The 24,860-nt window shown below is 41.4% G+C and overlaps 2 protein-coding genes across 4 annotated transcripts in view; both read left to right on the forward strand.

The window, feature by feature from the left end:
• Positions 1-2,960: 2,960 nt before the first annotated feature.
• Positions 2,961-18,301, forward strand: HUS1 (HUS1 checkpoint clamp component). Of its 3 annotated transcripts, XR_001817109.2 has the most exons (9): positions 2,961-3,098; positions 3,724-3,851; positions 3,948-4,124; positions 6,087-6,194; positions 7,236-7,310; positions 13,331-13,430; positions 14,688-14,807; positions 17,166-17,342; positions 17,991-18,058. XR_001817109.2 is itself a non-coding variant. In XM_037728605.1 (8 exons), the coding sequence occupies exons 1-8, from the start codon at positions 3,047-3,049 to the stop codon at positions 18,062-18,064; spliced, it is 834 nt and encodes a 277-aa protein (XP_037584533.1). In that variant the 5' UTR covers positions 2,961-3,046; the 3' UTR covers positions 18,065-18,301. The 3 variants fall into 3 exon arrangements, 2 of the variants coding, with proteins under 2 accessions (XP_037584533.1, XP_017356330.1); XM_037728605.1 differs by lacking the exon at positions 17,166-17,342 and having other exon boundaries at positions 17,991-18,301; XM_017500841.2 differs by lacking the exon at positions 17,991-18,058 and having other exon boundaries at positions 17,166-17,526.
• The window catches only part of PKD1L1 (polycystin 1 like 1, transient receptor potential channel interacting), a 182,645-nt gene continuing 175,624 nt past the window's right edge, over positions 17,840-24,860 (forward strand). The window contains exon 1 of the mRNA XM_037728604.1: positions 17,840-18,058. The gene's annotated coding sequence lies outside the window, so the exon portion shown is untranslated. The remainder of the gene's footprint in view (positions 18,059-24,860) is intronic.

Consider the following 24,860-nt stretch of genomic DNA (forward strand, 5'->3'; position numbering starts at 1 on the left):
AGAGCAAGACTCCATCTCAAATACAATAAAATGGGAATAATAGTGCTTATTTTACGGGTGTTTATGTTATGTAAGTGATGATATCAGTGTACAGTGCGATAAAATGACAGCTAGCTATCTCACCCTAGTGATCAACAATATTTAAATAGTGCTTTGAAAATGAAACATAGAAGGCATCCAACAAATGTTGATCCCCCTCCTCTTGAGTGGGGGCCGGTGCCCTGCTTTAATCCCCGTCACCCACCACCATGCCTGACACTTCTCATGTGCTCCACAAACGTTCATTTTTAAAAGTATCTATGGAATTTATTCAAGTATTTTTTTGACACCTAAAAGATGAGCAGAGTCTTTGAAGAGCTGCTTAAGCAAAACCCCATCTTTTAAAACAAGTACAATTCTCAAAAGGCATTCAGTCGTGCCACTCAGGGTATGCTTTCCTTCATTTTACAGTTTTCTCATGTTAAAAAACGAAGACAAATACTGCCTTTCAAATTTGGTGCGGAACATCTGAGCTATGTCACATTCTTTCCCTCGGGTAATTTTTCCGACCTTCACTGCTAACAACAGGGCTGCAAATTGTTGCCTCTTCCCCTAGGGACTAGAGAAGATGGGGAAGTACCTGAAAGACACTGGCCAAGTGCTTACCTAGATAGAGTTGACCATCTGCAGCTGTAGAGAGGTTATTTTCCTCACTTCCAACTATACATCCTGACTGACATTTTATTTGCATCACTGTTTAATTCAGTTTCTAAGACAAGATTAAGGCATTTACCTCCCCAGTAAACAAACTTAATGAACAGCATCAACACCGTTTGCCAGATCATTGCGTGGCTGAATAACTAACCCCTGAGGTCTGGCAGTTCTTAAAGCAGAAGGCTATTTACTATAGCTAGACAAGAACATGTATATACATTGCATTAGAAAACACAGTGGTACACGCGACTTCTAGAAATCTCTAGAGATCACATTCCTTCTCCCAAAATCATTTGGAAAGTAGAGAAGTAGTGTCAATATGTTTAATTGTCAATTCTGGAGTTATTGAATTAATTTGCTAAACCTATTTAAGGATATTACAAGAACACATAAAATATTTCTTTCTTCTTCCAAGAAAAGATAACTGCAACTTTATTTTCTATTTCTTGAGTCAATTCCTATATTATTTTGGTGTTTGTCAATGCAGAATGTATAGTATCACATCTTTTTAGGAAGTTTGACAAAATTAAGCAATTTACAGCAAAGATCAAGCTATTACAAAATACTGTTTACAAAGTTTATTTAAATATATTCTTTAATTATATTCATTTATCTACTAGCAGCCACCTTATTTAATGTGATGCTCAATTCTTCAAAATACATTTATGAGGAAATTTTAAAAACATGCTTTTTTCCTGCAGATCATATGGGGCAAATAAAAAATGTTGGCAAAACTTTATTTATTTATTTATCGAGACTGAGTCTCGCTCTGTTGACTAGGCTGGAGCACAGTGGCCGATCTCAGCTCACTGAAATCTCTGCCTCCCGGGTTCAAGCAATTCTCCTGCCTCAGACTCCCGAGTAGCTGGGATTACAAGCGTCTGCTACCATGCCTGGCTAATTTTTGTATTTTTTAGTAGAGATGGGGTTTCACCATGTTGCCCAGGCTGTTTAGGCATCTTGTCTCAAACCCCTTACCTCAAATGATCCACCCACCTCTGCCTCCCAGAATGCTGGGATTATAGGAGTGAGCCACCATGCCTGGCCTATTGGCATAACTTTGTAAGTGATATATGAAGTTTGGTTTGGCAAACACTCGCCTGTGACAATGAAGATTAGAATTTAGCTTCACGTTATGGTCTTAAGATAGGCAAAAACTGCAAATTTTGTATTTTGGACTTTAAAAATAATCTGGGCCTGGCATGTTGGCTCTCGCCTTATAATCCCAGCACTTTGGGAGGCCGAGGTGGGTGGATCACCTGAGGTCAGGAGTTGGAGACCAGCCTGGCCAACCTGGTGAAACCCCATCTCTACTAATAATACAAAAATTAGCCTGGCGTGGTGGCACACGCTTGTAATCCCAGCTACTTGGGAGGCTGAGGCAGGAGAATCACTTGAACCCAGAGGCAGAGGTTGCAGTAAGCCGAGATCGAGCCGTTGCACTCCAGCCTGGGAGACAGAGTGAGACTCTATCTCAATAATAATAATAATAATAATAATCTCCTTTATCATTATCTTGATTCTATATGTCAAGTTAAAGACAAGGTTCTAGGCTCCTACTTGCAAAGGACATTAAAAATAACAATTATTAACATAAATGATCTTCAGGCTTTGAAAAACCAAATTAGATACAATGTTGCTTCATTTCCCCTTTTAAAATGTATTCCCTTAAAGAAAATCCTAATGACATTACTTATGCTAATAAGAATTTTATCGGAGGTAGTAAAGTTCGTCTTGAGACAAACTGCAGAATTATCACTTAACGTCAGCGTTCTTTAAGCATCTTGCCTTTACCAACTAGCCAGTAATATGTTCCATTTTTTAAAAAGTCATTTAAAACGATTTTCAGAACCTTAACCAAGATGCTTCAACACCGAAGTACCGGTACCGTCATCTGAGATTGGAGAGTTTAAAGCTGTTCTACCTTAGAGAGGTATATTGAAGAGATAATATTGTTTAACCTTTATAAACGATTAATTTTATTCGGATATTTTAGAATAGAACTTGAAATAGGTGTCACAAAATTATTTCAAAACCCGTCCCCACATCAGGAGCTTGAAGCCCCTGCCTCATTAAAAGTAGATCCCACCATCGCCCCGGAGCAAGGAGGCAAACCCAGAGACTGGGACCCCACCTCCCCCGGGGCGTGACCCCAGATCCTTGACCCGTGACCCCACCTCCTGTGGGGCGTGACCCGTGGCCCCACCTTCCCCGGGGCGTGGCCCGGAGGCTACCCTGCTAAGAGCTGCGTAGCCCGAGCCGGGCGGAACCACTGTGCGCGCCGCCCTGTTTCCGGGAGGGGACGCTCAGGGTGAGACACTTGTCCGTTACCCGTAGGCGCTGCCGCGCAGCGATGAAGTTTCGGGCCAAGATAGTGGACGGGGCCTGTCTGAACCACTTCACACGTGAGCAGGGAGGCAGGAGGGGAGCGGGGAAGGAACGGAAAAAGGCAGTAAGCGCGCGGTGGGGTCCGCGGGGGAGGATCAGAGCGGGGATGGGCGTCGGAAGGGGCCGCTGCGGGGTGGGGTCCGGGATGGGGGTGCTTATGGAAGCCGCGGGAGGGCGCGGGGCGGGCCGTAGGGACTCGTAAGGATGAAGGCGGCTTTCAAGGGACGTTGCTGAAACTTGATTCCAATCACCTGGCTTTTTAAAAAAGCGGCCACTGCTCCCCTAGACGGCTTTATCAGGCGTTGACATTCCTTCAAGGCTCCATTCGCCCCTCTACGCTGACAGTGCCTAACTTTGCATTGAGCTCTGTGTTGCAGTACCCAGTAGTCCATACGTTTATGTTGAATGAACGAATGACTGGTAGGACACGGAAGGTGTGTGCTGTACATCTCCCTGGGTTTGTTGGGAGAATTGCATGACATCAGAGGTGTTAAAGTACTTTCCAGTGTGATACTAACGTAAGTCGTTATGTTTTTCACCGGGAAGTTGCACCATGATGAACAAGAAATTGTGCAAAATAAGTTGGTGTCTAGCATACATGATGTGCATTTTAGTAATTCCTTATTTTAACTCATGATTTAGGAATCAGTAACATGATAGCCAAGCTTGCCAAAACCTGCACCCTCCGCATCAGTCCTGACAAGCTTAACTTCATCCTTTGTGACAAGCTGGCTAATGGAGGGGTGAGCATGTGGTGTGAGCTGGAACAGGTAAGCAAAAGCTTCTGAGAGACCTGCACACGCTACAGGTTGTCACTGGAAAGACCACAAATGCCCTCCCTCATCCCCCCTTTTTTTTTCCTTTAGGAGAACTTCTTCAGCGAATTTCAAATGGAGGGTTTCTCTGCAGAAAACAATGAGATTTATTTAGAGCTAACATCGGAAAACTTATCACGAGCCTTGAAAACTGCCCAGAATGCCAGAGCCTTGAAAATCAAACTGACTAATAAACACTTTCCCTGCCTCACAGTCTCCGTCGAGCTGGTGAGTAGGAGAGTCAGGGTTTCTGAAATTTCCCACAGAAACCTTGGCCTCGAAGGAATAGACGTAGTTAGCCTAGCCTTTATAACAATAAATATTGTTGAAAACTATTTGGCTTATTTAAATTTAAAGATCTGGTCCATAACTATATTTTACATTAGAGTCAGTTCCTCCTCGTTTTATAGTGTTGTGATCATATGCATTCAGCTAGAATGCTGCTTTTTCCAAGTCATAAAACTTCCAGCCTCTTTGTTTCTTGGTAGTGGTGTTGTCACCTTGTCTAGAAATCATGATTTCAATCCATTTTCACCTTTGACATGTTTTCTCTTCACTCCCACCCTGCCTCATCTGCTGTAATAGCCTTTAGTGGTCCCTCATTCTTCAGTATACCTATGTTTTATATGCTACTGCCAGACGAATTGAGTGCACAGCTGTCCTCCAAACACACAAATACACAAACTCATGTGTACACATACAACACAGAGTTGCTCTTCCTACTCACAGGATGAAGTTCGTATTTCTGTTTTGATTTGTTTTGTTGTGTTTTGTTTTTGAGATGGAGTTTTGCTCTTTCCCCCAGGCTGGAGTGAAGTGGTGCGATCTCAGCTCACTGCAATCTCCACCCCCCAGGTTCAAGCAATTCTCCTGCCTCAGCTTCCTGTGTAGTTGGTATCATAAGTGCCCACCACCATGCCTGGCTAATTTTTTGTATTTTTAGTAGAGACAGGGTTTCGCCATGTTGGCCAGGCTCTTCTCGAACTCCTGACCTGAGGTAATCCACCCGCCTTGGTCTCCCAAAGTGCTAGGATTACAGGCATGAGCCATGGCGCCTGGCCTGACGTTCATATTTCTTAACATGACCAAAGCCCTTCACATATGGCCCAATCCATCTTAGGGACCAAATTATAAACTGTGATCATCTGAGTGGTTTCCCTAGATGTGTCCCATTCTTTCTCAACTCCCAGGCTTTGGTGATGTTGGGCTTCCACTTGGAGTTTGTTTCTTTCTCACTCTGAAACTTCTCTTCGTTTAGTGCTCGGCACCAATGCTGCCCCTGCCCCAGCCACCTGTTCTCTTACAGCTCCCCTTATATATTGTATCCAGTTGGTGCAACGGTAATTGTGGTTTTTGCCATTATATATGCTTTATCCATCTATGGGTGAGTATTATATTTAGTCTCAAGCTTTCTGTGGAAGAGGGTTCCTCAGCTTTTCTTCATAAGTCTCAACTCTTTGCAGTCAGGCAGTTCTTAGAGCTAATTAGGATATTTCATGTCACAGTATAAGTTTGATATGTTTTTCTATTGCTTAAGGAAAAGCAAGATAGTAACATGTAATACTTTTCTATCTAAAAGTGCAAAATCTTTTGGTCTGTGAGTCTCACAGACACCCCTAGAAATAGATAAATACAGTTTGCATTTTAACTGTTTAGAAACTGCAACACACTGAGTTGCCTTCTCAGTTGCCTCAACATAGCAGGCTTGCTTCATTCTACCTCACGGCTTTTCATATGCTGTTTCCCCAGCCTGAAACGCTGTCCCCTTGTTCCTGTCTTCCCATGGCTGCTACTTCTCCTGGTTTTGGTGGTATCTGAAATGTCACCCCCCAAGTCTAAGGAAAGCCCCCGACACTCACCCTGGTCACTATGCTGTGCTTTCTCATGGCTCTAATGAACATTTTATACAATTTCATTTGTTTGCTTTTTTATTGATCTGTTTGTTCCACTGGAACATTGGGGACCTTTTTGTCTCATTCACCACACTTCCCAGTTCTTGAAAGTACCCTGAGTATGTTTCATAAATATTGGCACCATCAATATTGGTCGAATGGCTTTTGAGTGAATAAATTGACAACATTCCACTTAGATTTGTCGTGTCAACTTTTTTATCCTCGGTTCTTTGGTTTTGTTTTGTTGTTGTTTAATATTAACGTAAAAGTATTTTTAGATTAATTCTTTTCTTGGCAGTTTTCTATGTCAAACAGTAGCCGCATTGCGACACACGACATCCCCATAAAGGTTATTCCTAGGAAATTGTGGAAGGACTTACAAGAGCCGATGGTTCCAGATCCTGATGTAAGTGATGCCTGCAGTCCTGTTGTACACCCCACATTAAATGGCGTGACCAGAATTTTCTAATTTTAGTTGTAGTCTTGCAGTATATTTTATTTTTAAAGGATACTTAAGGAAAACATTAGAATATTTGCCTTTTGTTATTTACATAAAGCATCTTAAGACATGTTGCATATGACAGAAATGCCTTGCTATCCTATATGTAGAAAACGTCTCTCTCAGTAACATCACTTAAACAAAACAAAACTGAAATGATACTTTGGCGGACAATTAGTTAGTATTCTTGGCCTTCAACACCAATATGGGTTTCGCAGGACTTGATCTTTTCCTCAGCCTGTCAGAAGCAGCATCTGGATGTGCACAGAAGCCAAGGAGAGAGGAATTTCATGGCTTACGTTTTGGGTTAACAGTCATGCTGATGGTTAACCCTAGAGCCCCTGAAAGTAAAGATGATGCCAAAGGGCCCAATGCCTCTTGCTCACAATTTATTTAAGAAGAAATTACAAAAGTATGCTGGGTAAAATAATTACTTGACTTTTACTCGAAGGCATCTATGCTGATTTTGAAAAAGCCCGTGTTTTATAGAGCATGCTTGCTAACAGACTCAAGTATGATGGGGTGACTGCCTGCCATATTTTTGCACAGAGCATGGAAAAGGCCCCTGAATCCTAGGTGTAAATGTCCCTTAGAGGAAGGCCTCCTGCTGAGTGCCTGAGTTTTCTTCCCCCTAGACCAATACAGGAGCATCTCAGCCGAAGTACCCTATTCCTTCTTGAACCAGAAGAACGCCCACAGGGACGTGGTTGCTGAGGTAACCAGAGTCAGGCATTCCATTCTTTGATTTTGCTTGAGCATCCGTGAGATAGTGAAATAGAATTGGTTTTCTTCTTATATTTTTAAAAGAACTTTATTTCAGAAAATTTTAAAATAGTACTCTGTAGTTTTTGAGCATGCGTGTGTTCCAGAGTTAGTTATGGAGCATGTGTCCTTACTAGAGTATATTAATATTTTTAATACTTGTGATTTTTCTTATTGGTTTTGTAGGTTAGTATTTATTTACCAGTCTTGAAGACTATGAAGAGTGTTGTGGAAAAAATGAAAAACATCAGCAGTCACCTTGTAAGTTAGAAGTTCTTTAGAAAATAACTCTGAAGTATGGGGTGGGGCTTCGTGGGCTGCACACTCTGGAAGGCAGCTTCCCTGGGGGCTGAGGCGTGGGTGCTCTAGCTCACCCTGCAGTGGTCCATGCAGGCAGGCACCTCCTAACCAAGTTCCCACTCCTGTGGTCCTAGCCTGGTGTTGAGAACCTGCAGATAGATTGCTAGTTGGATTTAGAAACCTATTTTAACATTTTTCAACTCTCATTCACTGAGGAAAGCTTTTATATTTGCCTTTAATCCCTTGTGTTTATATTTACAGTATATTAAGAATCTGTTCAGCTGTTCTGCCTCTTTTTCCCCTTATATTTCGGATGGAACATTGTATTTTTTACCTGCTAGTGTGCCTGTATTTTATTGTGAGTCACTGATACGATTGACAGTGAGTTTGGAGTGTCCTATCTGCATGTCAAGTGTCTTTCAGTGAACCACGGACAAAGATTTACCACACCATAGCACCCTTTATTCCAAGCAGATCTCATGCCAAGCTGGGGGGCACTTTTATATTTCTGTTTATTTTCTGTTTATTTTGTGAAAGTCTCCTATGGCCACAAGGCTCAAAATGTTACATTGTGTGACAGTGGTGGGAATTGTGTGGATTATCCTCATTCACACCTGGGGTTATTCTGAATTCTTCCTTCACTTACCGCCCACCCCCTGCTCCCTCCCACCCCAAAAAACACACTTGGTTATGTCCCTGAATCTTTTAAAAACCACTTTCCACCTGATGAAGCATAAACTTTTGATCTTCATAACACTATGAAGATGTTATGTGCCAGGCCGCCTCTGTAGCCACATTCTGTTCTATTGCCACACCCTCCCTGCAGAACCAGGTTGGGTTCTGGTATCCCCCCACAATGTCTCTTCTTTTTGGTTCAGTTTCTTTGCCATTTGGCACATGGCTTCTTCTCTCCATTTCCCCGAAGGCACTTAGCCATTCTCATGCTTCATCACAGACTTTTCCCCATCACCCCTCTGGAAGTGCCTCCTCCACGGAGGTGAGCTGTCTAGTGTACATGATAAACCACCTGCTAATATCTCGGAGTGTCTCCTGAACCACCGGCTTCTTGATAAGGAAAACCCTGTCTTAATCATCTTTGTGTCGCAGCTGCCCAGTGTGGGATTGCCACTCAGTAGGCAGCAATAAGTGTTATATGGATTTGGAACAAAATTAGGTTCAAGAGGTCTTTGAAATCACAAAAGTTTTTTGAAGCCTAGAAAATGTGGATTGAGCTGTTTTGTTTTCTAGAATTCTGCTCACTAAGAGCAATGCTGTCTTTGAGCCTGTCTAACTCAAAGCTTTACCTTGATAACTTTATGTAGAGCTCATTTTAATTTAAAATCTGTTTTCCATGAAGCAGTGTGCACTGTGCAGACATTGGTGTCACCTGTGACTGCAGTGATGTTGATCCAGTTGTCAGCCTGGCTTCATCTAGGGATACCCTGGGGACTTCCAGAGAAATTCAGAGAGGCCCAGGAGAGAAAAGACAGGGCAGTTAATTGAAGGATGACATTTGTTTGTTCTTTCTGTTCAATGGAAATGAGTCAGCAAAGTAGAGAGGTAGAAGAGTAGCTTAAAATCAGGAGAGAAAAGACAGGGCAGTTAATTGAAGGATGACATTTGTTTGTTCTTTCTGTTCAATGGAAATGAGTCAGCAAAGTAGAGAGGTAGAAGAGTAGCTTAAAATCATCAGAGGTGTTTTGTTTTCTCTTTTTTGGAGTTTAAAAAATATATAGAAATTTTGTGGAGTGGCTACTACAATCTGGAATTACTAAATGGAAAGTTATCAAGTTACTGTAGCAAAGTACATAATGAGGTCTTCCTGGGTATCCAGAATTCTATATCTGAATAGGCAACAGAATTAAGGAGAATGGGTAGGCTAAACACACTAAAAATGTCCACCTTCCCATGAGAGATGCCCAATCACTTCCTTCTTTCATTAAATGTGAGATGTGACTGATGGGGTGGGTTGTGTATGTGACTCATGCAGGAACAGAAAAAGAAGTAAGAACTGGAAGGAATCTATATCATGTTCTAAGACATTGCTTCTAAACTCTACCATGTGTGTGAATTTGCTGGGATCTGGTTAAAGTGCAGGTTCTGATTTGGGAGGTCTGAGCTGGAGGCTGAGGCTCTGTTTCTGACCAGCTCCTGGGGGATGTCAATGCTGCCTATCTTCAGACCATATCAAGTAGCAGTGCTTCGTGATGTGGGCCTGTATTAATCCGTTTTCACACTGCTATAAAAGGTACTACCTGAGACCAGGTAATTTACAAACAAAAGAGGTTTAATTGACTCGTAATTCTGTATAGCTGAGGAGGCCTCAGGAAACTTACAGTCATGCCAGAAGGCAAAGGGGAAGGAAGGCACATCTTACGTGGCAGCTGGAGAGAGAAGAGGACGGGAAAATCTGCAACTTTTAAAACCATCAGATCTCATGAGAACTCCATCACTATCATGAGAACAGCATAGGGGAAACCGCCCTCATGTTCCAGTCGCCTACCACCAGGTCCCTTCCTCGGCACTTGGGGATTACAATTCGAGACGAGAGTTGGGTGAAGATACGGAGCCAAAACAAACCATATCAGTGCCATGCTATATTGTATTTCAAATGTTATCTGAGAAATAGAGCTTTGCAGGGTCACCTTAATGATGGAAACCCAGAGAGTCTAGGTTTAGGAGTCATGCTGTGGAAGAGGGGAATCATTGGAGCCACACACCTGGGTTTAGCTCCAGGCTGTGCTGCCCCAGTGCTGGATACTACCCCGAACGGGGATAACAGTGCAGCTATGACAGGGCTTTGTTACTTTTTATAAATTTAGAGATAATTTTTATTAGGCGTCCAGTATAGCCAGCATTCAATAAACAATAGGTGACTGTTATTAAGGAAATCATTGAAAGATCTTACCCAGATACTTAAGAAATCAAGTGTGTCAGTATGCATAATATTCCAAATAACTGAATCATAAAAATAGACATGACTGAGCAGTGTTCACAGAGTTAATTGTTTGTTCATTTCTTCAATAAGTATTGATTTAAGGCCACCATGTGCTGGACACCAGGTATGGAGGGAGTTGGAACCTAACGTTCTGTCACTGAGATTTTTAGGAATTGGAAGAAAACACGAGAATATTTAAGCCTAAAGTGCATCTAGGACCGTTGCAAGTTGCATTTTTGAATACATATTTATTTATTTATATCTAAAACCATTGTTTTTCAAAACAGTGGGAATTTACAGATCCTGGATGTGTGGTTGTTTAGAACAAATGAGCATAAGCCATGTGTTAGCCTTACAGAGCCCCAGTAAGCAGTTCAGCATATTCACAAAGATTGTTTTATAGATTTTATTTCAGTCAACTATTGTCCCAGGTATAGGAAAGTGGAAATATAACAGTATATTTTTGGATTAATGAAAGAAGAGGGTTGAAAATAAGTATTTCTCATTCAAAGGTTAATGTACTAGATTATACAACAAGTAAGTTTGGGGCACTATTTTTCTATTAATGTCAAAAGCTCAGAAATAAGAGCCCACCCAAGTTAGAAAAACTTTATTTTGTTTCTGGAATGAAAAATATTCAGAGTTCACCAATTTTAAGGAATAAGAACAAGGAACACTACATTGTATTCAGTAAACATGGACAGTGATACAGAGCTGTGAAGACAGGGTGCCCTCTCTGCTTTTTCTCTGTGGCACTATAAAGATGCAATGGCCCTAAGTAAGACTAGATGCTAGGTGGCACTTTTGTATTACTAGATGGTAAAATGCTGTCTACCAGACCACACACAGGCTTTCCAGAGACCTCTTAGGCTTTAACATTGGGCAGATAGCAACAGCATAAAGAGAAAATATGTACTGGTTCTTTGAGGAGGAACTTTCATTGTAGGTGCGGGATAGGTTAGCATAACCTCAGACCACACTGTGGCATATGCTTCATTTATAGGTTCCATCCAATTAAAAGAACTGATTGTTGCTGGGGTGGGTAGAGAAGAGCTTCAAAGGAAAGGAGCCCTCTGTGACCTGTGGAGACAGTCGCAGGGCGGCAAGAGCAGGAGTAGAAGAGGGGTGCCCGATGGTATGTGAGGGAGAGGCAGAAGTCTGGTAGCCTGGGTGTGTGGAGTTCGGCTCAGCCATCCTCAGTCCTGGTAACCCGACAGCAACCCCAGACCCTTCTGACTTTGGAAACTTCATTTTCCAACATGTGAGTTTATTTTCTAAATACATGGCTATGTTCTCGTGAGATTCTAAAGGCCTTATAGTCATATTAAATATATAACAGCTGGTTTATTTATATTTTATAAAAACAGGACACTGATTTTCACATTCTTTTCTCATTTTCCCCTTTCCTGTTTTGTAATAGTTATATTATATCTGCATCATCAAAGCATAAAATTATTACATATTCTGTCCCCTTCACTCCTGTTGTTTAGTTTTGGTTCTACAGATCAATATAAGGCTTATACTGTTTATGCTGCAGCTTTTCCAATCATTTTTTTTTTTTTTTTTTTGGTTTTCAAAAGCTTGTTCTCTAGCGTATCACTCAGGAAGGCCTCACGGGAATAGGATTTCATTGGCTATCACGGGTTCATAATATCAGTATGGCTCACTGTACTGCATTCTCTGCTGGTGTAGATTATTGCTATCAAAAAGATGATTCCATTCTGATTGTGTTTCACAGCTTGGATTTATGTATTTGAAGGTGGGGACTAAATACTGTGGGTATTTTTTCCATTTTTTAAAAATCCAGTTGTCTTGACCATCCAGGGTCAGTTTTCCCAGATGTAGTGTGTCCTTTCAGCATGTGGGCCCAACTCTTCATTCACTTCAGGAACGTTTTGAGCTATAGCTGATGGCATTTCTTTTCCAGTGCTTTGTTTTTTTTTTGCTGGGACTCAGAGGGCTTGGGTCTTCTTCATCATCTTCTTTATTATTTTCTGTTAAATCCTTTTTATCTCTTTTTTTGTTTGTTAAATTTTATTTTTCTCCTTTCCGTCCCGGTTTCTCCTACTATTCTCTCTGTAATGCCTGTTTGCTCTAGTCTTCTTCCTTCTAAACTAGTTTCTATTTCTGAAATTTTTTCTTGTATTTCTAATCACTTCCTGTGTTGTCAGCTGTGTTTTCATATGTGCATGCTGTCTGGTTGTCTCATGTCTGAGCCTCCCTAATTCAGATTTACGTTGTTCTTTCATAGCTTCTATTATTGTTAGTTTCTTTTAGTTGGTCTTAAAATAATAGGCTACACTCTGCATCTGGTTTGCAGAATGCCTTTAGGTTTCTAAGTGTGCTATTTGGGTATTATAATTTCTGCTTTTCTTTTTTCCAAATATCATATAGAAGACAACCACAATCCATTCGTTTTTGCTGTTGTAGGTAGTTTTTCTGGTTCTTTTAAGAGAAGTTTCATTGTTGGAGTGGGAGTGGACCAGAATAGTTTTCTAACTTCGTGATTCTAGAATTCTCCATTCTTTGTAACCATAAAATATTAAAACATGCATCCTCTCTACTTCCCAGGACTTTCTGAGACCTGTCCCTCTTTTTCCATCATTTAAAATTTCATTCCCTTTTTTTGCCCAACATGCCCATTCTGCTCAATTGAGGCTCTTACTTCTGTGGTTCCTTCTCAGTGCAGGACTCTCCTGCTCATCAGCTCTGCCCAGCCCTCCCTGGAGCTGCCCTTGTGCTGCTGTAGTCTCCTGGCAAGTCCCTCTGAGTTCCACCTGTTTTCACATCTTCACTGAGTTCTCCATTTCGGGAGGCAGGCGTGGGGATTTCCCCTTTAAGATTTTTGGGAGATTTCTGAGTTCTTGGCTCTTAGGCCTTATCCTCTCTCTTTTGGTGATACCACATGGGTCTGAGTGTGCTCTGAGGTGTTTGGGGGTTTTGTAGGTTACTTTGTCATCTGGTTGCGTGAAAGCTGCTGCCCATGGAGTTTTTTTCCTTTTGTCTTCCTTTTCTAAGACTATGTAAAATACTTAATTTGCAGGTTATTGAAGCAAACCTAGATGGAGAATTGAATTTGAAAATAGAAACCGAATTAGTATGTGTTACAACTCATTTTAAAGATCTTGGAAATCCTCCATTAGGTAAGTTTTCTAATGAGTTATATTTTGCTTTTGCTAAGTTGTTTCAGATAGCCTACCTATTGAGATCTCCTCATGTAAAAAGGTTGAAATTCAGTTGACTTTGTTTCATGCTTGGGGAAATAACAAAGGAATTGAGATTGGACTACACTTCGCTGTGGCGTAGTGGGACACTTAGCCCCCAGTGGGAGGGGCTGTGCCACCAAGTGGCTAAGGGATCTATACAGGGTCTCTGTCCTCTGTAGAATTCAGTTCAAGTTAAATAACCTCCAAGATCCCTTCCAGCTCTTCAATTCCTGTTCTACTCCTAACTGGAATGGATTCAGAAGGGTAGATACATTTGTTCTTATATTCTCCTCTTTTAGTTACTTCCGTATGTATGAAGTTAGTGTAGCAGATTGAAGACTGTTTTACTTGATCACTCATCTCATACAAGGTAATTAGGGATGATGGAGTCAGTTCAGTAGGTGGGGAAAGAAAGGACGATTAGACAGTTTGGTGAGTCATAAGCCAAGATGGGGTTGGAATCACGGCTGGAAAGTGGGCAGCTGTACAGTCGCAGGGGATGCCTGAGCAGGAAAGCAGGCAAAGGACCCGAGAGAAACACCTGTGGATAATGAGAAAGTCATTTTATGATACAAGGTGTTCCAGAAGCAATAAAATAGGCCCTAGTCACTTTTAGAATTAAGTTACTACAAGTTTGCTGGAATGTAGACACAGACTTTAGCATAGAGTTACAAGGAACTTTTACTTGCTAGTTAAGAGCATCCTATTTCAGCAGAGTGGAATCCATATGGTTAAGGCTGTGATAATATTGTATAAAGTGATTCATTCTGATGTCATTCATTTGTTTATTTTGATAAACACAAGATGGGACTTATCTTTGGTACTTTCTCAGAAGTTGAAAGGATTTTTTTTTTTTTAATTTCACTTTGGAATTACAGGCCTTGTATTAGTTAATGTATATATTTTTACTCTTAAATACATAGTGAATACTAATAAATATAATTTTCTTTGACCTAAAGAGAGAGATTGAGTCATATTTCAAGTCCCCTGTAAATAAAGAGGCCCTGGAAATGATCATAGTAGTTTAAATAGTTAGGACCTAATGCTTAAAAATGACAACATTTACAAGTTTTCTCTAGGATGCTAAAACCAGTGCTAAAGTGAATCATTTATTCAGGTAAAATGCATTGATTATCTCCAGATTTCCTGATATGTGCAAAGATGTTCTATTTAAAAGCATTCCTGTCATTTTAGCCTCTGAAAGCACCTCTCAAGACAGAAACCCAGAACACATGGCTGAAGTGCACATAGATATTAGGAAGCTCCTACAGTTTCTTGCTGGACAACAAGTAAATCCCACAAAGGCCTTATGCAGTGAGTTTGCTTCTCTGTTTTATTTTTCATATTTTAAATAATTCAGTCAACTCGAGTTTAACAGATTGCATATAGTCTCATAAATGCAAAAAAAAAAAAGAAAAAGCTCATTTATGTAGACTTTAGCTTCCTAGGACAGTCGGGTTTTTTAGATTTTCCTGGATTCCAAAGTACGTAAAGGTGGCAGCAGAGAAACAACCCCTAGGCACTCTCTTAGGGCCGGAAACCTGCAGCCACACTGGTTGGTAGATGGGTTGTGTGCGCCTCATTTGGCCAGCATACCTGGAGGCTCCGTCGGGAGAATGGGTGCTGATCATCCCACCTTCTCCATGGTCAGTTCATTTTACCTACTCAGAGCCCCAGACACGGTTTTGCTTGGATTTAAGTTTTCCCTTGTGATGCCTTGTTTCCTTCCTGTGGCTCTGCTGGCCTGTGCTTGCTGCCCGCTCTCTGTCTCTCGGCTGCTGGTTGCTAAGTGTTGTTGCCTCTTGATTCTGCCTGGGCCCCGTCTTGTGTGGTCACACACCTGCTCTGGCCCTCTTCATCTACTGACCACACGTGAGAAAGGCATTACCTACCAACGGCTTTTCAAGGCATTTTTGTCGCCTTACTACTAGAATCACAGCAACCTAAAAGAAACTGCAGCCTGCATTTGAAGTTCCACGTTTTGTAGAATAGCTCCCAGGCTGAGTATGAGGTTGGCCCCGTACTGCACCTCGTCCCCTTCGGATCTGCAGTGTGCTGTAGAGAAGGAACAGGACATCCTGGGTGGCAATGTCAAGGACCAGTCCTTTTGAATGAGAGACACGAAGAGAATCAGAAGAGACCGTGGGAGGGGCGATGGGTGTTTGGGAATTGGGGAAGGCATCAGTTGGAGTGATGGGCACAGAAGGAGAAATCACCAGAGGAGCAGCTTTAGGGTAGAGATGGAGAAGCTAGGCTAGCCCAGATCATGGGGAGTTTTAGGGTGAGGCACCTCTGCTGCATTTTAAGGAACTTTGACATAGATGGTGTCATATTTCTAGGGCTGAGCATAGTGGGAGCTGTGTGGTAGTGCAGGGTCCTTAAAAGTGCTTCTCAGAACCTTGATGTGCATGGGGGTCACCTGGAGGTCTTATAAAGCAGACTCCATGTTCATAGTTTGGGCTGGGCCTCATGGCTGCACTTCTCACAAGCTCCTATACAATGCCCAGACTCTTGGTCCTGACAAACACACTGAATGGTGAGAGGGTGAAATACCCCTCCTCTCTGCAGAGTGCGGAAACATAGGATGTGGGGGGCCCATGTGCTGCACAACATCAGTCTTTGAACTTGACATTTTGGGGACCTTCTGAATCCAAGGCTGGTGAACACAGTTCTTAACAAAGGTGCTTGACTAAGTCACATGTCTTCTCAACGTTCAGTTTGGTGTACCCAAGTGTAGCAGACAAAGGAGGACCAGCAAATTGTGATGTAGCAAAAATTAAAAAAAAAAACAACCCTAGGTTGAACTTCTCATACCTTCTCCTTAACTTCCCAAAGCTCCTTTTCTGTGTGTGTCAGCCTCCTCCAGGTGTTGGCTCAGTTGTCCCCTCCTCTATCTCGGTCCTGCCACCCTCAGTCTCTGCCTCCCCATGCCCTTGCACTACCTCTCCTAAAGAACGTTTGTCTTCCTGCTTGTGCTTTGCGGTCCTTTCCCCGACCTCCCGTCTCCTGGGATTGGCCTCTCTGCAGCCTGCTCACACATGGTTTCTTGTCACTCACTCGCATCTGCTGGAGTGCTTTCCTCGGCTGCTGTGCTGCAACTCCCCGAGCTTTCCGTGGTTGTCACACTGTGTGCTCCTGCCCGCCCTCAAGTGCTCTTTGCTTCCCTGCTTGGTTGCATGCCTGATGCCTTGGATTTTAGCCATCACGCAGCACAGTGGCTGGCCGTGGCCCTCACAGGATTGGCAGGACGGTTGAGATGCAGGGGTCCATCCCATGCAGCAGTGTGTGACACAGCCTGTCCCAGGTGCTTGGGGATCATGGCTCTCAGCGCTTCTGAGCACAGTTCTCTCCTCACTGATGAGGAGCTGCTCCTCCCCGCAGAAGGACGCTGATGTGGGTAAATGTGGTTTGCCAGGAAGCCAGCCTGCTGGGTGTTTTGCCAAGGGCCTGGCAGTTTCACTCTTCCTCTCCTCGCTGCAGGGAGCCGCCAGTGCTGGGCGGTGATGCAGCCTCAGCTGTGGCAGTGAGAGTGAGAGACTGTGGCCTCGGCAGCTGCCTCAGGGAAGACAGGCACCTGAAACAGGTGGAGGCTGGGAAGGCTGCTCTGAAAAGTAGGAATGAAAATGTGTGTGCTGCACTAGGGCTTTAAAATCACGGCTTTTCTCTTCCCAGATATTGTGACTAACAAGATGGTGCATTTTGATCTGCTTCATGAGGACGTCTCCCTTCAGTATTTCATCCCTGCGCTGTCCTAGCACCCTGTGCTGTCCTAGCACCCTGTGGTTGGAGCGGCATGCAGAGACTTTGTCAGGATGGGAGAGGCCATAGACGTTGTGTTCCCACTCACTGGTCTGTGTCCTCGCAGCACTGCACATTGACACACTGTACTTATTTGTCCCTCTCTAACATCTCAACTAAAAATTAATTGAATGACACACAGTTGGATAAACATATCACTTCCTGTTGCTCATGGCTGTTTTGTTTTGTTTTTAAGACATTAAAAAGAAAAGCTAGAATTTATTCAGACTTTAAATAACAATTTCACATTGATGTTGTGAAAATGCTCGTGTATTTAGTAGACTTGGTGTAGTAGTCAGAATTCAGAAAGCTATTGCCTGGGAGCTTGGTACTTTCCCTCCTGGCGGAGGCTCTAGCTCAGCCCGGTGTGTAACACACAGTAGGTCTTGCATTTCAGTGTGTTCACTTAGCTTGCTCCTGTCCCTCAGAGCCCAGTGACAGAAAGGACAGCCTCTGTCACCTCGCCGACACTGCCTTGGTCACTCAGAGTACTGTGGGGTGTCACAGCGCAGCATTTGGAGTCTTTCTTTCTCGCTGAGGACTCGAGCCCACCTGGGCCCACTCCCCTCTTGATGCCTGGAGAGCTGGCCCAGCCGACGCAGCTCTTAGCTGGGAGCTCTTTCTGCCATTCCAATTAGTTTCTTCCTGGGGCCAGTTTTGGTTTTAGGTTGTAATTCCTTATATTTCTTTCTTCCATAGTGCATCGGATATGTCATTCTGGAAAGAAGATCCTTCTACTTAGAGTAGAAACAAACGAAACTTACAAGGTATAATCTGTGTTAAGTGATGAGACTGTACTTCTTTGATGTTTCTGAATATCAAAGCTGATTCAGTACTGGTAGATGTGCTCATTCTCCCAGAAACATATCCATCATATTTCCTGGTATAATTACATCTCATTGTCCTGTGGAGCTGGACATGATAAACATCTTTTGTTTTCTTGCTTTATTTTGTTTGAGACAGGGTCTCTGTCACTCAGGCTGGAGTTCAGTGCCAAAATCATGGCTCACTGCCTTGACCTCCTTGGCTCAAGCCATCCTCCCACCTCAGCCTCCTGACTAGCTGGGACCACAGGTGTGTGCCACCACACACAAGGTCTCACTGTGTTGCTGGTCTTGAACTCCTGGGCTCAAGCCACCCACCCACCTGGGCCTCCCAAAGTGCTGGGATTTCAGGCATTAGCCATCACACACCCATCCATAAACATTATCATAATGTCACATTACAAAATTGAGACCTAAGTTGCTTAGGATAAGATGAGGAAGTGGAAGATTAGCTAAAATGAAAATTTATTTTTTGGCTTTTTCATGTTTTTTGGTAAAACCAGTGTGTTTGAATGATTCTTTTCATGTTTAATAATGTTTAAATAGGATGGAATATTTTGCTAAATTAACATTTTAAAATTAGAAGACACCATTTTAATTTTTAAACCCTTTCTCCTCTCTTTGTAATGAAATTAATTCCAGCTACAGTGAGAAAACTTAAAATTCATGATACAAAATGAATCAATAGCTGAAAATAGTTTTATAAAACTGAAATTGCTGTTAAAGAGAATGTGTTAGTGACTTAACCATTACTCTGTATGATGTTTATTATCAAATACACATGAAGAGTTTAATGGATGGCTTAAGATTTTATCTTTGTGTAGAGTGTGGCTAAAGAAACCTTAGCTGGGACTCAAGAAGCTGGGGTCTGTTTCTGATTCTTATCACAACTTGCTCCTCCTTAGTGTCTACCAAGTCCTCCACCTCTTTGCGCCTCAAAGAGCTGTGAAAAATGATGACAGGAGCTGGTTGGTACAAAACCACAGACTTAGAGAAGGGCACGGTGCTGCCTCATTGAATGATCTACCAAGGTAAAATTTTGTCAGGTCAAGACATAGCAATTTAATCCATTTAAAGGAATGAATATAATTTGAAAACTTAATTTATTTCCAGACTAACATCTCAAAGTGTGGAGATCTTTTTTTAAATAGCTTTCTGGATTTTGAGACATACTTTCACTGGCTGTGATTTATAAGAACTGTGGTTTGTGGAGTACTGTCCCCAGGGCAAATAAGGCAGTCCCATGTCTTGCCTGCCCTGGGCTCAGGGCCCCACATTCTTTCGGTAGGCACATCTTCAGTTGAGTTTTGAGGTCATTCTGTGCCATATTGGAGACACTTAAGAATTTCGCATTCCTGTCGCTCCTGGCTAGCATCCAAGTGGCCCTACCGTCCTACTCCAGCCCTTCCTCGGTCCAGCAGGGAACTGCTTAGCCATCAGGTCTGTAGGCTGAGTTTATAGTGAGGGACTGTGCCTGCTGGGAAGGAGCCCACTCTCGGGGACCTAGAATGTGGACTCAACAGTAGTCTTGGGGCTGGAATTCTGGTTCTACCACTAGGCAAAGGTGTTTAACGGCATTCATGTTCTTGGTGTATATTGCCAATTTAGCAAAACATCCATCATTTTGAAGAGACACAATTCAGTACTTTTTAAAAAAGCGTCATTGAGATATAATTCACATATCACACAATTCACTCATTTAAAGTATACCATCTAGTGGTTTTTAGTATGTTTTCAGAGTTGTGCAACCATCACCACTGTCAATTTTAGAACATTTCCATCACTCAATAAAGAAACTTCTTAACTACAAGTAATCATTTTTCATTTTTCTCTCCTAACTTATTCTGCTGTCCCCCACCATATATCTCCTGGCCCCAGTCAATTGCTTGTCTAATATCTGTCTCTACATATTTGCCTATTCTGGTTTTTAGCTTTTTTTTTATTTCTTGGGGGAGACAGGGTCTGGCTCTGTCCCCCAGGCTGGAGTGCAGTGATACAATCATGTCTTGCACTTTCAAACCCCTGGGCTTACGTAATCCTCCTGCCTCACCCTCCCAAGTAGCTGGAACCATAGGTGTGTGCCACTGCTCCTGACTAATTTTTGTATTTTTTGTAGAGATGAGGTTTTGCCACATTGCCCAGGCTGGTCTCAAACTCCTGGGCCCAAGCAATCTGCCCGCCTTAGCCTCCTAAAGTGCTATGCTCACAGGCATGAGCCATCACACCCAGCAATTCTTTTTATCCAACTGTAATTTTATATTCTTGACCACTGTCTCCCTTTTCCCCTGCTCCCAAACACCAAAGCATCTGTTAACCACCATTCTGCTGTCTCCTTCTATGAGATTTTCTCATTAGATTCTAAATGTGAGATCATGCATTGTCTTTCTGTGCCTGGCTTATTTCACTTAACATAATGTTCTCCAGGGATTCAACAATATGGTTGCAAATGACAAGATTTTGTTCTTTTTGATCGCTAAATAGTACTCCATTGTGTATATATCCATTTTGTTGATCCATTCATCTGTTGATGGTCACTGAGGTTGCTTCCATATCTTCGCCATAGTGAATAATGCTGCAGTGAACATGGGAGGGAAGATATCTTTTTGATGTACTGGTTTCATTTCCTTTGGGTAAATACTCAGTAGTGGGATTGTTGGATCATATGGTAGTTCTATTTTTAATATTTTGAAGAACCTCCATACTGTTTGCCATAATGGGTATGCTAATTTACATTTCCTCTAGCAGCATACAAAAGCTTCCTTTTCTCCACATCCTTGCCAACGCTTATCTTTTGTCTTTTTTTTTTAATAAAGGTCCAAACAAAGCTAATCTTTTGTCTTTTTGGTAATGACCATTTTAACTGGTATGAAGTGACTGACGTGATATCTCATTGTGGTTTTGATTTTTCATTTTCCTGATGATTAGTGATGTTGAACATTTTTTCATATATCCATTGACCATTGCTTGTCTTCGTTTGAGAAGTCTATTCAGGTCTTTGCCCATTTTTAAAATAGGGTTATTTGTTTTCTTACTATTAAGTTGCTTTGGGTTCCTTATATATTTTGGATATTAACCTTTTGTTGGATGTATAGTTTACAAATATAATATTTTCTCCCGATCTGTAGGTTTTCTCTTCACTCTGTTGGTTGTTTCCTTTGCCGTGCAGAAGCTTTTTGGTTTGATGTAGTTTGATTTGCCCATTGTTTCCTTTTGTTTCCTGTGCTTTCGAAGTCTTATTTTTAAAATTCTTGCCCGTACAAAGGTAATGAAGCATTTCCCCTGTGTTTCCTCTAGCAGTTTCATAGTTTCAGTTCTTCATCTATATCTTTAATTCAGCTTGAGTTGATTTATGCATGTGGTGGGAGATAAGGGTTTAATTTCATTATTCTGTTTGTGGATTTTCAGTTTTCCCAGCATTGTTTATTGAAAGACTGTCCTTTCTTTTCAATAAATGTGTGTTCTTGGCATCTTTGTTGACTATCAGCTGGCTGTAAATGTGTAGATTTATTCCTGGGTTCTCTATTCTGTTCCATTGGTCTAGCTGTCTGTTTTTACACCAGAACCATGCTGTTTTTTAACTTTAGTTTTATGGTATATTTTGAAGTCAGGTATTATGATGCCTCCAGCTTTGTTCTTTTTGCTCAAGATTTCTTTGGCTATTCAAGATCTTCTGTGGTTACATACGAATTTTAGGATTTTTTTTTCTATCTCTGTGAAGAATGTCATTGGTATTTTGATAGGAATTGCGCTGAATCTGCAGATTGCTTTGGAGAGTATGAACACTTAAGAAATATTAATTCTTTCAATCTGTGAACACAGGATAACTTTCCATTTATTTGTGTCTCCAGTTTCTTTCATCAGTGTTTAATAGTTTTTATCCTAGGGACTTTTCACTATGGTTCAATTTCTTCCTAGGTATTTTCCTAATTTTTTGGTAGCTATTGTAAATGGGATTTTCTTGATTTCTTTTTCAGTTAGTTCACTATTAATGTATAGAAATGATACTGGTTTATGGCTGTAATCCCTGCACTTTGGGAGGCCAAGGCAGGTGGGTTGCTTGAGCTCAAGAATTTGAGACCAGCCTGGGCAACATGGCAAAACCCCTTCTCTACAAAAAATACAAAAGTTAGCCAGGTACAGTGGTCCCAGCTACTTGGTAGGCTGAGGTGGGAGGATTGGATGAGCCCAGCAGGTTGAGGCTGCAGTGAGCTGTGATTGCAACACTGCGCTTCAGTCTGGGCAACAGAATGAGATCTTGTAAAAAAAAAAAAAAAAAAAAGAAATGATACTAGTTTTTGTGTGTTGGTTTTGTATCCTGAAACTTTACTGAATGTTTTTTAATTCGAATAGTTTTTTGGTGGAGTCCTTAAAAATTTTCTATGCTTAGGATCATGTCATTTGTAAACAAGGACAGTTTCACCTCCTTCTTTCCAATGTGGATGCCTCTTCTTTCTCTTGCCTAATTGCCTAATTACGGCATGTTCCTATTCTGTAAATGGTCAATGAACTAGAGAATGATTCTTGGGTAGTTAATATTCTCAATGTCAATAAACTCTTTTCCTTCTCTGAAAGCAGCTGTTTTCTTGGAGGTTTCCATTCTACTTGGCACTTTGCAGCATTTCTAGTGGTACTGCTCCACATTTTACAGCTTTATGAAGAAGGTGTTTACTTTCTTTGAAATTACCTTGAGATATTTCAAATTGTGCAGAAGACATAGGCACAGAAGCAAATGTCTTAGAGTTTGCTCTAGCCACTTCTACATCATCTGGCTCTTGAATAGCTTTTAATTCAACTTTTAAATCTCACTTGAATTGAGCAAAACTTTCATCTTCATATGTATCTGGAGAAAGGACTTTAATTGCTTGACAGTAATGACCAATCAATTTGTTTAAAATAGTATCAATCAATCAATAAAATAGTGTCGTTTAGTAGGACAGTGTTTCTCTGGTTCGAGCAACAAATTCAACCAGTCCTCTGGGTTGTTCACCATCATCATCATCATCATCATCATCATCATTTGGTTATCAATTCCTGAGTTATTTTTGCCAGTGAGTTTTATTCCTTCAGACAGCTATTTTGAATTATCTCAGATATATCCTATATCTCTGCTTCCTTAGAGTCAGTCACTGGCACTTTGTTCAGTGACATCACGTTTCCCTGATTGTTCTTCATCCTTGTAGTCGTATGTTGATATCTGTGCATTGAATATGTAGGTATTTATAAACAGTCTTTGCAATCTGGCCTTGTCTGTGATTGTCCTTGTACAGTAGGTCTATCCAGAAATTCTAAGCTTACTGTCTTTTTTGGTCTTTAAGCCCATGAGCGCCACAGCCCTTGTAATGCCAAATGGTGCCCTAAGCCCAGGTTCCCTGCAACCGGCTCTGTGATTTGTTTGTTGACTGCTGTGAGTCCCACCCCCGTTCTTTGTTTCTAATTTACACCTAGGAGGCTAACCGCGCTGGCACCTGCGATGCTTCCAGTGGGAAAAGACCAGAGTGTGCCCCCTGTGAAGAATCTCAGAACAGTGGGGAAGGCGAGTGACCACCTCCTGCTCTCTTTTTCCCACTGTAGAAACTGTGAATCCAGAGAAATTCTCCAAGGGCAGTGCTGTGTAGGTTAGGGGAGAGGTGTCATGAGCAAACAGAATCATTCTTTTTACCCTCTGATCATGATTATTCTTGGCTCTGTGGCCCAGTGAGTTGTCACAGCTTCACTCCTAATTTCTGGCATATTCAGGGCAATAGTCTTGCTACTAAGTAGTTGCTAGTTGAATTTATGTGGTGGGGAGAAAAGCTAAGAACTCTCACGCCTCGGTTTTGCTAATGTCACTCTCGAATTCTGTACTTCCGTATGGATTCCAATAGGGAGGATCTAAAAGGAAGCTTCAGCTTTGGATTTTTAGAGCTTCTTCTAAGTACAATTGATGAATCAAGAAATAAAAATGATATGTTATAACTAGAAATACCCTGAGATTATCAAGGAGATAAATTAGCCCACTTGGACAGCGCCATTTGGAATGTCAATTGATATCACTTAGCTGGAGTCTAATTTGGTATTTATTTTATATGGAAAGCCTGAAAAGTTGTGTGTCTCCTTTGACTCAATATTTATAGGAATTTACACAAAGGTTATAATCAAAGGTGTTCTAGAACTGTTACACTGGAAAAACACAGAATATTCTAATTATGAATTAATTGGGGATTGGTTAAATAAACTATGGTTTGATATGCTTTAAAAATAATGTTACAGAAAAAGCGTACTGATACGGCAAAATGCTTATGACTTACAGTTAAGTTAAAAAAGCAGGTTAGATGTTGGTATACACAGTATAATAGAGAACGATCAGGAAGGTATACACTGACATGTAAACCTGGGTATTTCTGAGTGTTTTTTTATTTCAATCTTTGTACATGTATTTTCTAAAAATTGTATTTACTATTTTTGTAATAAATTATTTTTAAGGGACTAAATAATAAATATTTGTTATTTGAGTGCCTTACATATTCACTTGGCAATTACAGTTTCCTGAACGTTAGACTTTAGACTCTTCACAGCACATCCTTATTTTCATAAATAGAAAATTAAATTTTTTATTTGTTACTATGATATTATACCAGGTTAGAATACTGGAGTCTGTATCAATAAGGTGGCACCACATGGCAGAATCATCTCTTTTTACCATGGGCCCAACAGGGGTGAGGATCAATCAGTGTCTGTAACAGTCTTTGCAGTGAGGGCAGAGTGA

Source organism: Cebus imitator, unplaced genomic scaffold, assembly GCF_001604975.1.
Source record: "Cebus imitator isolate Cc_AM_T3 unplaced genomic scaffold, Cebus_imitator-1.0 Scaffold272, whole genome shotgun sequence".
NCBI classification, from domain to species: domain Eukaryota; kingdom Metazoa; phylum Chordata; class Mammalia; order Primates; family Cebidae; genus Cebus; species Cebus imitator.

Coding starts and splice junctions, on each gene's coding strand:
- HUS1 (XM_017500841.2), top strand. CDS start 3,047: ATGAAGTTTCGGGCCAAGATAGTGGACGGGGCCTGTCTGAACCACTTC. Junction 3,852..3,947: donor TGTGGTGTGAGCTGGAACAG/GTAAGCAAAAGC, acceptor TTTTTCCTTTAG/GAGAACTTCTTCAGCGAATT. Junction 14,808..17,165: donor TCCCACAAAGGCCTTATGCA/GTGAGTTTGCTT, acceptor TTCTCTTCCCAG/ATATTGTGACTAACAAGATG.